Genomic DNA, 13,346 nt, shown 5'->3' with positions numbered 1-13,346 from the left:
CCAAAGTCCACCATCGTCAAACCTCACAAATCTTACTTAGTTTTCTGCTTTAGAGTTTTCATCATTTCCAGTAGTTTCAGTTACGTTACTTGTTCTCTAAGAATCCAATTATTATTCAGTAATGGAGAGTGTGAGACAGTTGGCTTCAGAGAAGGCCGCTGTGATCTTCACAAAGAGCTCCTGCTGCATATGCCACAGCGTGAAGACGCTTTTCTACGAGCTCGGAGCAAGCCCGGCGATTCATGAGCTCGACCGGTACACCAATGGGAGGGACATGGAGTGGGCATTGAGGAACCTCGGCTGCAATCCTGCTCTCCCTGCTGTGTTCATAGGTGGGAAATATGTCGGCTCGTCGAAAGATATCATATCCTACCATGTCGATGGATCTCTAAAACAAATGCTCAAAGATGCAAAAGCCATCTGGTTCTAGCTAGGTAGCAGCTTATATTATCACACATGAAGCTTAAGCTATGACCTGTTAATTAGCACAAGTAGTATACACAGAAAAGAATCCCAATACCATTGCTTAAAGAAAATGAGTATTGAGGTTTAATTTTGCTTTTTTCTTTTACTTTGTATGTAACTTTCCTGGCTACATTTTAAATATATGAAATGAAGTCAGATAATACGAAAAGTATCTTGGAGAGTACAGAAAATTTCGCCATCTATAAACATCTATTTTACAGTTTTTTTTTTAATTATTCTTTGTTACGGAGGAGAAAATGGAACCCTGATTACTGATCATTGTTATCATCATGTATGTTGACTGATGAGGACAAGGTTGAATTAGAGTCGAGGTGCACTTATTTTGTGTGTGGCATTTATGTGATTTCTATTATTAATTGACACGTCTTAAGTTTATAACAATAAAATTAAGAAGGGTTAAGTTTATTAACACGTGTCAATCAATGATAGACCACAGAGTCGCCACACATAAAATAAGTGCAGAAAAATCAAACTTGCAATGTCATGAATCATCGTGATCATGAATTAATGGCTTTATTCTTGTATTGGATGGGATGTGATGACATGTGCCTTATTCCTGCATATAGAATATCATGTTGAACAATCACGAAGATGCATTTCTTCCCAATGTTCAGCCTTGTTGGAATAAAATTCTTTTTTTCTTTTGGAATTTTGGGATGAGGTAGCTTATTCCTTTTAATTCTTTTTAATCACTTTTTATAAATCAAATGACGATTACATTGAATTTATTATAAAATATTCTTCTTTTAAGTATTAATCCTTAGCTCTAATTTATAAAATTTCCTTTTATGTATTTCTTTTGAACTGTAGAGATATTTGAATTTAAATGTGATTAGTAAAACACGTTGTTGTAACCAACTTGACTAAACTTAAATATTCGCTAACGTGCTCATCCAATAATACATCACATATGAACAACTAAACTAATAGTTTTTCAAAATAAAATCTCAAGTTTCTGATAACGGACGTGATAAACGACATGCATGCATGCATTATTGAATTATAGATATATGCGAATAAATTAAAACACTATCACATATCAGTTAGTACTTAGTATAAAGTACTAGTAAAACCCAAAAATATATAGATCATAACTTTTGAAGGTCGGTCCTGTACGTTCGTTATTATTAAGTCAACTATATTGTTAAAAGTCCCAATCCCTATATATTCCATGCATTTTCATGGAGGGACCATATGAACAAAGTGGAATTTAATTGGATAAACTCTATCTTTCTCCGCGTCAGTGAAACAACATCGGAACAGGGGAGTCGAACATAAAAATTCAGGCGCAGGTTAATCATTTGAGTAATAGTGTTCGATCCCTTACTAATGTTCAATGTCAAGGCGCCCCTCCAATCAAAGATTTTTCGATGTGCCCAGAACACGAGACAGTACACCACATGTAATTGTATAATTGGAGAAACACTTGAAAAAAAAAACTTTCCACCACTTGTATAATAATAACATGTGGCGTACGCTCTCTGTTTTCCCAGTACACTGAAAAATCTCTTGCTCCAATCCATACCATAATATCTATCTAGCTAGGGCAACCAAGTCCCAGCCAGATCTGACTTTAACAAATTGACCAAACATATTGCAAAAAATGAGTGAACGTAATGTATTGATTACTAATATTAACATTTATTAGTATATCTTGATGCTATCAACCAGGACCGAAAGTGTGTTTGTGGGTTGAATAATAACTTAATATACACATGTGTATATGATTCTTATTCAAAGTTTTTCAAACCCTGTTTCATCGTACGACATAGATCTGAATTATGATTTATTGTGTGATAAAAATATACTGCATGCAATTTGTTTATAGCATATAGTACGGCGGTTGAAGAATACAAGAATTTCAAGTCGAAATTGACAACTTTAATATATATATTTTGACATCGAGTCTTTTGTGAAAAACACATATCTGCTTAGCTTTGCATGTAGTAAATGCAAGTTAGATGATAATATCGGTATAAAAAGTGATCCGATGACCAGTCTAAAATCTTAACAGAGTCACCATCATATGCAAATCATCACAAAGGGGGCATTTTTCTTATCCAATCCAAATATTTTAAAGCTACTTTCTCTTTCTTATCCATTTTTCTGGTTCTTAAATTGTTTCTCCTTTTATCTAAATTAAACAAATTCTCCCCCACATCCTTTATAAATAGCCAGGCACATGAACCTCAAAGTCCACCATCCGCAAGCTCCACAAATCATAATTATCTTCCTGTTTTACGGTTTTCATCATTTCCTGTAACTCAGCTGCATTACTCGTTCTCTAAGAAACCAATTATTGTTTTTAGTGATGGAGAGTGTGAGAGAGTTGGCTTCAGAGAAGGCTGCTGTGATCTTCACAAAGAGCTCCTGCTGCATATGCCACAGCGTGAAGACGCTTTTCTACGAGCTCGGAGCAAGCCCGGCGATTCACGAGCTAGACCGATACGCCAATGGGAGGGACATGGAGTGGGCACTGAGAAACCTCGGCTGCAACCCTGCTCTTCCTGCTGTGTTCATAGGCGGGAAATATGTCGGCTCGTCGAAAGATATCATATCCTACCATGTCGATGGATCTCTAAAACAAATGCTCAAAGATGCACAAGCCATCTGGTTCTAGCTAGCTAGGGTTTTAGCTACCTAGTAGCTATATATTATCACACAGGAAGCTTAAGCTTGCTATACTAATGTTCTGTAGTTTTAGTAGTAAACACAGAAAAGAATCGCAATTCCATCACCACGCTTAAAGAAAATGAGTATTGAGGTGTAGTTTACCTTCATCTACTTTGTATGTAATTTAACTTCCCCGACAACATTCTCTATATATGAAATGAAGTCAGATCATATGAAAATATGAAAAGTATCCTGGAGAATTTTGAAAATTTTCTCTAACTAAGCATCTTCTACTAATTATTGACCATTAGAAGTTTGGGTGGTGCTATCCACACCCCCCTTTTTATCTTCCACACACCTTTATTAATTTATGTCTTTTGATCCTCTTCAATTCATTTGATCCGATGGTAATAAATTGAGAAGAGTGAAAAGGTAAAAAATACTGTGTGCATAGCACCACCCTAGAAGTAATTGAATACTGCATTATTTTCCATACCTGCCAAATCAGCAATAATAGGTCGAACTTCGACAATTGATTTACATAAAATTTGAAAGAGAACTGTTTTTTCTTTTTTTTCATTACAAAATATATAGTCATTATGCACTCTTGCCAATTGGTTTTATAGTGGAACCTCAACTTTCTTTAGCCTTAATTTTGTTCATTAAAAGGATTGCAATATGACTATTTCTATTTTGGAGTGTGAATAGCAGCTTTAATTGGCAAGTCCTTTTATGTATTCTAAATTTTGTTGTTGACTTAGGCGGCAAGTAATATGCACCCGAATCAGTGCATAAAACTCAAGAAATATATTTGTGAGTGTTCAAAGAAGATTGTTCCATGCAAAGCTATATGGTATATCACTTTTTATCATCATCAAGATTTCTGAATATTTGATCAATAATATTGTTAATTTCCCAATATTAAGAACTTATCCACTATATATACACACATAGATATGTATATATGTATATATGTATATATTATAAAATGTGCTATAGTTTTCATCAATATCACTTGGCTTTAACAACTGCCAACTGACTTTCGGCACACCAGGTGCATGACGCTTTTACGCAAGATGCATCCATATACAACCGAGGATATGTTCCCTTTATCTACATCTCTCATCTCGGTTACACAGCAGAATCTCTCGAGCTGCTAAAGGATCAAAGAGGACAATGATAATTAGATGCCCTGAACTTTTTGTGCCTCGTATTCCTCCAAATCCAATTGAACAAAAAGTTCTCCACTATGGCCTTCAGAATAAGCAATTTATTTACTCAATGATATATATAATCTGATCTCTCATTATATTCTAACGGTTTCCTCCAAGAAGAGGAATTAATCCTCTTCATCTCTACTGAAGGGGAAGTTGTGCGATGTTTCTTTAACGTGTGGTCATCATAATGCCTATCCACATACATGCGGAGCATAGCAAGTTTGGAAAAAAAACAATATCAGAATGTGTATGAACAATGTCTCAGCTCGCACGTGCCCGCCGGACCCCTACGTGCCCTTACGTGCGAAAAGGAATCGTGCAGGTTGGTGGGTGCAACAGAAGAGAATCACACAGCACCGAAGGCCATCTATCTCATTCCCATCTTTCTGCACAAGGATTCAAGGGAAGGTGATTGCAGAGAATCTGATATTAATTGACCAGCTACATTATAGAAAATTTCTCTACTTTTGTTGTGTCTAGAGACAGTAGTGAGTATTCATTTGGTCCTTGTTTGCGTTAGGGATCCTCCCGGATCCCCTTCCACCTAATCCACTTAGTGTGGGATCTGGGCCGTTCAAATTTGATCCAACGACTACAAACAGGGAGCCTCTTTAAAAGTGATAATAACGGTAGCCATTGGATCAAATTTGAACGGCCTGAATCCCAAACTGGATGGATTAGGTGGAAAGGGATCCGCGTTAAATCTTCACTGCCTGGAAAGAAATGGTGCATTGGCCATCCACGTCACATACTAATTTCACCACTCAATTATATCTAGTAAACTAATTAATTCACTTCACTCATGTGCAAAAGACATATACACAGCTCTCGCAAGTCGCAAAAACATCTGCAACTTGTTCAGTCTAATAGTTATAGAACATGCTAGTCTTTATCATAAAAAAGTAGCATTTTTCTATTAGGGCATCTAAGTAAAGACCATGTTCCTTTGAATGTTCTTGTTGTTCAAAGGAAGCATGCAGTCCACACCTACTGCTATCGCTATAAATAGTCCAGCATGAGAGCTCAAATATTCAAACAACCTTAAGCCTTCAAACACTTCTCTCTCTAGCTAGCCTATCTAATTCTCTTCTAATTCCAAAACCCAATCCAACCATTGGATCGAGTTCAGTCCAAATTCGATCTGATGGTTTTGATCAAGTCTTAAGTAAACAAGCAGTCTTAGGTAAAACTTTGCCATATTTCGTTAACTTACTTTTCCATTCAAGGAAAAGGTTTGCCATATTGGGAAGATATTCGTGATCAAAAGAGTTTTCCAAGATGGACAAAGTAATGAGGTTGGCATCCGAGAATGGTGTGGTGATTTTTAGCAAGAGCTCATGTTGCCTCTGTTATGCAGTCAACATTCTATTCCAAGAGATTGGGGTGAGTCCTGTGGTTCATGAGATTGACCAAGATCCCGAAGGCCGGGAAATGGAGAAGGCTCTTACAAGGCTGGGGTGTACTGCGCCTGTGCCCGCAGTGTTCATAGGTGGAAACCTCATTGGATCGACCAACGAAGTCATGTCCCTCCACCTAAAAGGCCAGCTGATCCCACAGCTGAAACCTTACCAGCAGCAGACTTAATTTGTCTTAATTAATTAACTACTCAAATATCGTGTTGAAAAAAAAATAAATAAACTGGTTCAAATTAGTACTGTAGTGAGCTTCGTATTCAAAAAGTCTATGTAGTGCTTTCTTGTTTTTTCCTCAAAATACTTATGCAGTGTTTCATGTGTCTTATATTCTGTAAGATTTGATCAGCTATAGCTTGTAAACTAGCCATCTGTTTCCTATTTTTAATGAAGTAGTTTTATACGTCTTGGTGCACCATTATTTAAACACCATTGTGTACGGTGAAAGCGCTCCCATGCACCCAAATTTGAATCTTCTTCTCCATTAGAGCAATTTAGAAGATATACGGTGCTGTTAGAAGAAAAATTATATTTAGTCTAAATATTGCAGTAATGCAGACTGCAGAAATAAAATACAAAGAAAGAATGAAAAGCTCTCTTTCTACAACTTGAAACCAAAATTTAAGTGACTGACCTCTAACTAATTAGTTTATTGAACATGATTAAGAAATATTCTTTCTTCTTCTGCCATTTTTGCCTCCAGTCAACCTACATATAGAATATCCTGTGAACAAAGTATACTACCTCGAAAATTCTCTGATAATATCTACAGTACATTAATTAACTCGCTTTCATACCGTATAGTAGTGACTTTTAATTACCTTTCAAATTTATTTCAAGTAAAATGTGATTCTTTTTTCTGAACTTGTGATAAACAAACTGAAATACACACTTTGTTTAACATTATAAGAACAGATCGATGCATGCAACAGAAAAATCGAAGCAAAGCAGATAAATTGAACTTGCTGAACATCGCCTAAAATTCAGAGCTTGTAGAGGGAGACAAATTAATAAAATCTGACTTTTGCAATCCAATCTTGCCTTCCCTCAAATGGGAAGGGTATAAAGAAAAGAAAAAGAGGTCTATTTTTCTAAGCATAGATTCTTCAACTTTATGACAGATAAAGAAAGGTATTACATTCTTTACTTTTACCCACTTCGGTTCCTTTTATTTTATTCTCTTCTTGCTCCTTTCCCTCCAACGATAGACTTGGGTTTGGCAGTCAGTGTCATCAACCTATATCATTCTTGTAATGGAAATAACAGTTTCCACATATTATTAGTGCGGGAGCAAGATAGCATTCGCATCTCTGAGATATATATATATATATTCCTTTTCGGAGTCACTGTCTCAGACATATCCTTCTCACAGAGAAAATAATTATGACAATTAGTAGTGCAACTTATACATACAACTAGTACTATTCTGACATTCGAATTCCAGTAACTTGGAAGGTGTAGAGAAAATTTACGAAGAATATGATGGTAATTCATATAGCCAAACGATGAATAAGATATTTGGGAGCATCTAGCCCAAAACTAATTGATGGGTGGAGAGCTCTAAGATATCGCGTGACAATGAGGACATGAGAGCATCGGGCTCAACAAGTGAATAGTATTCTCTAGTATACCATATTAGAATGTGAGCATCTAACTCAGTTGAAAGTGAATGGAGCTGGAGATCAGATGTACTTTAAACTATTATGCAAGGTTTTGATTTCCTGACATAATACTAGGGGTTTAGAGTTTTAGTATTAGGGTTATTAATTAGGATTCACATGCACTATGGCATATCAGCGGTGGGGATGAGGCTTAATGCATATATATGTTAAGTACAAAGACAGCTACAAGCACCTAATTTGTGGAGTGAATGGTCCCCCCTCTCTATGTCATTTTGCAGGTTAGACTCCCAGTTGCAATGGTCCTAGCCCTAGACATCTCTAACAATTTAAACTCCTAGGATCAATATGCATATATGTAGAGAAATTGATCGAAAAATTATACCGGAATAAAGTACTCCGTGAAGATTCCCCAATGGAGTGAGACAAGCACATGACAGTAAAATCATTTGAGTGAGTGCCGAGTGGTGGCTGCCCCAGAAAATCACTCTAGAACAAAGATTCATTGTTGCCTTTTGATGATCAATCACCGTCAATCTTAATCTGGAAAATCCAAAAGAAAACGGTATTATTGTTTTTAATTGGAAGCAAGTGGAAATTAGGGCAGGCATGAATTTGCCGCACCTGGACTTTGGTGATGCAACTGTATCTAGGGTTTGCAGCCATGGCCTGCAGAATCCAATTCAAAACTGGTTGCATTTATGGTCGGTTGTTTTAGGGTTTCGAATCAGTTGAATACCCCTAAGCTGTCACCGCTAAAATATGCTATTTTAGTACATTAGGGTTTATAAGCGTAAACCAAGAAAGTATCGGGCTGGGGCGACTTGTAAGGGCAACTTACATGAAATAGGTTTGCACTTGGCTTAATTAAATAATACAATGTTATGTGTTAAAAACATTACACATGTCATTATTTAATTGGAAAGGAAACGGTGGTGGTGAATCGTTCCATATAAGTCTTTCTCATGACTTGCACACAAGGTCAAGCCAATAGTCGGATTCTAATATCCTATCAAAGTAGGACTATCAGGTTCAACGATCACGTATATATGCTTTCTCACGTAAAAATTGATGCCATGCATGAGAGAATGTGTTGGGAGGATTCGGTGTTGGAGAGAGATCTTGCTACTTAAAAAATATCTTAGATGTCTCCATCCATCGATCTCCAATTAATTTTGTCTGAAGAAACACTTTGGACCAGATGCCTCAAGGTTTGATAGAAGAAATTGTCAAAAAGAATAGGCCTCTATTGTTAAAACAATTTTAATGTGGCAATAACTAATTTATGTGTTATAATACTATAGACGACAATTGCCTCAACACTAAAATTAACACAATAACGACTTTGATTATGAATTTTCTTAAAAAATTAAGAACAACGAGTGACAAGCCACATAATTACTTAGCAAAATCATATTGGTGTGGTCCATATGAGCTACCCTGAGCACTACCCCACACGAGCGTTGCCCGGTTAAAGTAATCTGAAGTAACTAACAGTAACGAACTCGTATATTAGACCATTTCTCAAACCAAGGGGACCTCCTCCTAACCAATCACGACACGACACGTCACTATCCTTACGACCAAACGAGGGGTATATTAGTCATTCGAGGCTGTCCTATCTGCAGATCACAGCTAGAAATCGTTTACAGTTTCATTCTTTTCGTTCCAGAATTGATTCTCTTACCTCCTGTTTGGTTGTCGAGAAAATGAACGATTACGACGGAAAATGTGAGATTTCTCGGATCTTTAATTTGCTGTTATTACAACAATCTTGATCCTACGAATGTGAAAACTTTATTCTCGTGCTTGATAATTTCGACAATCACTGTAATGGAGATTTCTGCTTGGAATTTTATATATTTTATTCGCAATTAGTTAAACAGATTTGCATGCTAGGATTTATTTGGTAAAAGATCATGGCAGGATCGCACATTTTCTTTTAATTTTTTTATAGTCGGATTGCATTTCGGAACTTGTGTTGCGAATTTTATGAATATTTAAGAGAGATGGATAGATTCGGCATTATATCATCGTGTGCAGAGATATTGATTCGATCGAGCAATTGAAGCACTTGGATCATATGAGGTTCTTACTTGGTTGGATTGGTCCCCAAGCCCTTGATTCGGATGTACAGATTTTTCCAGTTCTTTCAAAGAATCGATCGTCATTTGCTGAATTCACAGAGGTAAGAATCGCGTTTTCTCCACAAGATTTTGGTTTTCGTTTAGACTACTATGCATTGTTGAGTCTTGAATTGAAAAATAGACAATTTGGATCATTGAAACACAATGTTGAGTGAGTGGAGGTCATAAATGGTCCCAATTAAGGAATTGGGGAATCTGACTTTTCGTTTACACTATGCATTCTTTGAGTCTTGAGTTAAAAAGATAAACTGTTTAGATCGTTGAAATATAATTACAGTCCTTGGAAAAGCAATTGGGGGAGTCTAAAGTCTTGAGTTAAAAAGATGGACGGTTTGGATCATTGAAATACAATGATACGTCATAAATAGTCCTCGGAAAAGGAATTGGGGGAGTCTGAATTTTCGTTTACGCCAGGCATTCTTGAGTCCTATTTGTTAAAGATTAATAGCAATCCTATTACTTTTGTAGTATTGAATAATCTTTTTCGAGAAAGGGATTTGAAATCACAATTTGCTCTGTTTTCTTCAGGTGGGTTGGGGGAGGCTGAATTTTACGAGTGGAGGAAGTTGTCGGTTTGGGGTTTTGAGTTTGGAGAAGAACGAAGGAGAAGGGGAGCATATGCTATGGGGCAAAGAGGGGAGCATATAGCACTCAAGTTCCGGATTTACGACGGGACAGATATAGGAATCAATACTTATGCACCATCTATGACAGTATCATCTCTTAAGAAAAGGCTACTTGCTGAGTGGCCTCATGGTAAGAAATTTGCCACACACCCTCTCTCTCTCTAATTTGATTCTTCTTTGCTCGATGAAATTGGAATTTGATGAATTTGATTTGCTGAACATTGGAATTTGATGAATGATTGGCTGAAATTGGATTTTGATGAACTTGATTTGTTTAAGATTGGATTTTGATGAACATTATTTGCTAAAGATTGGATTTTGACAACTTGATTTGATTCTTCTTTGCTCGATGAAATTGGAATTTGATGAATTTGATTTGCTGAACATTGGAATTTGATGAATGATTGGCTGAAATTGGACTTTGATGAACTTGATTTGTTTAAGATTGGATTTTGATGAACATTATTTGCTAAAGATTGGATTTTGACAACTTGATTTGCTAAAGGTTGGATTTTGATGAACTTGATTTGCTAAAGATTGGATTTTGATGAACTTGATTTGCTAAAGGTTGGATTTTGATGAACTTCATCTGCTAAAAATTGGATTTTGATGAACTGATCATGCGATGAATAGATACGCTCATACAAAATTTAGCTACGCTTACCGTATGTACACATGTTTCGATCACTGCAGCAAAAACAGTAACACCGAAGTCAGTAGACGAAGTAAAAATCATACATGGTGGCAAAGTTTTAGAGAATAGCAAGACACTTGCTGATTCCAGAATAACCACCGGTAACCAGACCGGTGAGGCTGTGATCATGCATGCAGTAGTACAGCCTCTTGTACCCAAAAACAAAAGGACAGGTTAATTTGTATAAACCCTCCTTTGAATTAAGTTGTTTCATCTCAAATGCAGATTTACGTTGCATTTTTGTTCGTAAAAACGTTGAAGTATGTCTGATCTTCAGATCTTGTATTGTTAGTTAGGAAATATTTGGGTCTCTGAAATTTCCTGCGTGTTCATGGAGGATGATCGGTGCCTAATTTCTATATGGGATGAGTTTTGTGCAGGAAAAAAACAGAAAGATATGCAAAAGATGAATTCATGCTCCTGCACCCTCCTTTAATCTGGGAAGCAGGCTCTCTGCAGCTTCGATTTCAGCGGACTGATCGCGTTCGGTTTTCTCAAATTTTTGTAATTTTTTCCTTCATATTTGATGATGCAGTTAAAGTTTCCTTTGTTACCTAAAGTTATTGCTCGGTTCGTGTCAAACACTTGTTACCATTTCACGTGTTATCGTGTGGTAAATTTTGATGTGCTTTCACTTGGAATAGTAACATTAGGTGACGTCGTTTCAAGCACGCCTAAAAGTTACTTACATATATAAGATTTACCGTAATAATTTGTTTACTTATTTTCAAGAGTGTTGAAATTATTTTAATTCTTTGAATTCTCTGCATTTACTAGCATACTAGTAGTAAAATTTTGTCGCCTTCTAACTTTTCATGTGTTCACTAATACATATGAATTTCACATAATAATCCGTAATTCAATTACTAGAAAAACAAAAAATGCAATAAAAAAGAGGTTACCATACCCATTCCGTTACCTCATGTTTCCAACTTTTCTTTTGGTACCAGTAGTACTATACTATAAACTAATTTAGAGTGCGGAAATGAAATTCAAACTCGGATCCATTGGAAGCGTATCCACTATAGCCAATATGGGCATTTTACCTGCTAAAAATAGTATTGGGTGTGCATGAATTAGGAATGGGTCCAATTCCCAACTGTTTCGATGTCTTCTTCTTCAAACTTATAAGTCAGTAGACAAAAAATAATGCTTGGCTGCTAAAAGAAGAACAGCAAGTTCTGCTGAAAACCAAATTAAAAATAGACACGTGTCTATTTGTTTGGAGTGATGTTGGTTCAAGTTTTGAATTCTTTAATTGTTTGGCCACATGTCCATTTGTGATTGGTCACTCTTGCCTCACATATATTTGTTCATGCTCTCAGTGTTTTGTATAATCCTAGTGTTGATTATTGTTGGTTTTGATGGAAAACATGATTTGGGTTTCGCAATTCATGTTGTTGGTTGTATGCTCCGTTTGCAACACCGAACAACAGGTTTGATTTTCGCTGTTTGTATCGTGTATTTGAATGGTTTTGAACCTATCAAGTGAGGTTTGTTTTGCTTGCATTGTAATCTATTTCCAGGTTGCTCAACTTTGTTCCAACTGCGTTGTCAACATGGTGGCAGGGGCGGATCTACTAAGGGACGTGGTCCCAGGACCACCCGGAAGTCAGAATAAGTGGCTGTAAGGACCTTCGAGGACCACCCGAGTCTTGGTGTGTGAAGGTAATGGCGGCTGATGAAGAAGAACCAGGAGGCAGCCTGAGGAAGAAGAAGGAGAAAAACTGCTCTTTTTTTTCTTAACCCTCGACTAAACGGTGTCGTTTCATCTATTCATTTAATGAGTATTTGCGAGGTTGTTTGTTTTTGGCCCTTGGCTTATAGAGATTTATCTATTCATTTACTGAGTATTTGTGAGGCTGTTAGTTTTTGGGCCCTAACTTATAGAAACTAATGCCGCATCACTTTATTTATGTCTTTGCTTTTCTGTTTTTTGTTGAAATTATTTCCTTTTGGTTCTCTACCACCTTCCCTCATCCTCCTTCCCTTTTCTAGTCTAATTTTTCATTGCTGATCAATTCATCTTGGTTGTCTATGTGTTCTTCTCTTTAGTTCCTTTTTTTTTTTGTGTTTTCATTTTCATTTGTTTCCTTTGTTTTCTAATTATAGAGGATAATTCTACACTTATTTTACAGTAAGAGAAGAAAAAAGTTTGAACCTAGGATAGTGGGTTAAAGAGGAAAGCCCTAACCCACTTGAATTATTTTCTTTGTTTTAACCAATAATAAATGTAAAAGTAAAGACATTTAATTAGGTATAAAATGTTGATATTGAAACCTTGTGATCCATTTTGAAAATGACCCCAAATTGTAGTATGTAGCACATAAACTGCATTTAGTCTATGTAGCTTGATATGTTGTTTGTACGAAGATTATGAATGAAAAGTTTGTTGGTAGTTTATTGTCTAGTTTGTTAATAATATTTTCATCTAATTTTTTTTAAGTTTTTATATTGGGACCACCCAATGTTAAAATCCTGGATCCGCCACTGCATGGTGGAGTATTATTGCGACATTTGCAAGTTCTTCGA

General features: G+C 36.3%; 4 protein-coding genes and 1 long non-coding RNA gene across 6 annotated transcripts; 4 read left to right on the top strand and 1 right to left on the bottom strand.

Annotated features, from left to right (window-relative positions):
* Positions 1-698, top strand: LOC126589332 (glutaredoxin-C11-like). The gene has a single exon (XM_050254599.1). It carries the CDS (start codon positions 122-124, stop codon positions 428-430), a length of 309 nt encoding a protein of 102 aa, XP_050110556.1. The 5' UTR covers positions 1-121; the 3' UTR covers positions 431-698.
* Positions 699-2,662: 1,964 nt separating this feature from the next.
* On the top strand, positions 2,663-3,310 carry LOC126589333 (glutaredoxin-C11-like). Its single transcript, XM_050254600.1, has one exon. It carries the CDS (start codon positions 2,798-2,800, stop codon positions 3,104-3,106), a length of 309 nt encoding a protein of 102 aa, XP_050110557.1. The 5' UTR covers positions 2,663-2,797; the 3' UTR covers positions 3,107-3,310.
* Positions 3,311-5,335: 2,025 nt separating this feature from the next.
* LOC126589334 (monothiol glutaredoxin-S11-like) lies at positions 5,336-6,131 on the top strand. Its single transcript, XM_050254601.1, has one exon. The coding sequence runs from the start codon at positions 5,595-5,597 to the stop codon at positions 5,898-5,900; it is 306 nt and encodes a 101-aa protein (XP_050110558.1). The 5' UTR covers positions 5,336-5,594; the 3' UTR covers positions 5,901-6,131.
* Positions 6,132-9,954: 3,823 nt separating this feature from the next.
* LOC126589336 (uncharacterized) lies at positions 9,955-10,944 on the bottom strand. Its single transcript, XR_007611794.1, has 2 exons — positions 10,796-10,944; positions 9,955-10,235 (listed from the first exon to the last, which is right to left on the bottom strand). It is a non-coding gene; the product is annotated as an uncharacterized LOC126589336 (long non-coding RNA).
* Positions 10,108-11,538, top strand: LOC126589331 (membrane-anchored ubiquitin-fold protein 3-like). Of its 2 annotated transcripts, none has more exons than XM_050254598.1 (3): positions 10,108-10,250; positions 10,814-10,987; positions 11,195-11,538. In XM_050254598.1, the coding sequence occupies exons 1-3, from the start codon at positions 10,118-10,120 to the stop codon at positions 11,248-11,250; spliced, it is 363 nt and encodes a 120-aa protein (XP_050110555.1). In that variant the 5' UTR covers positions 10,108-10,117; the 3' UTR covers positions 11,251-11,538. The 2 variants fall into 2 exon arrangements, with proteins under 2 accessions (XP_050110555.1, XP_050110554.1); XM_050254597.1 differs by having other exon boundaries at positions 10,118-10,235; positions 10,796-10,987.
* Positions 11,539-13,346: the final 1,808 nt, after the last annotated feature.

Source organism: Malus sylvestris, chromosome 11, assembly GCF_916048215.2.
Source record: "Malus sylvestris chromosome 11, drMalSylv7.2, whole genome shotgun sequence".
Classification (NCBI taxonomy): Eukaryota; Viridiplantae; Streptophyta; class Magnoliopsida; order Rosales; family Rosaceae; genus Malus; species Malus sylvestris.
Note: the sequence above shows the minus strand (reverse complement) of the source record. Positions and strands in the feature narration are given on the sequence as shown.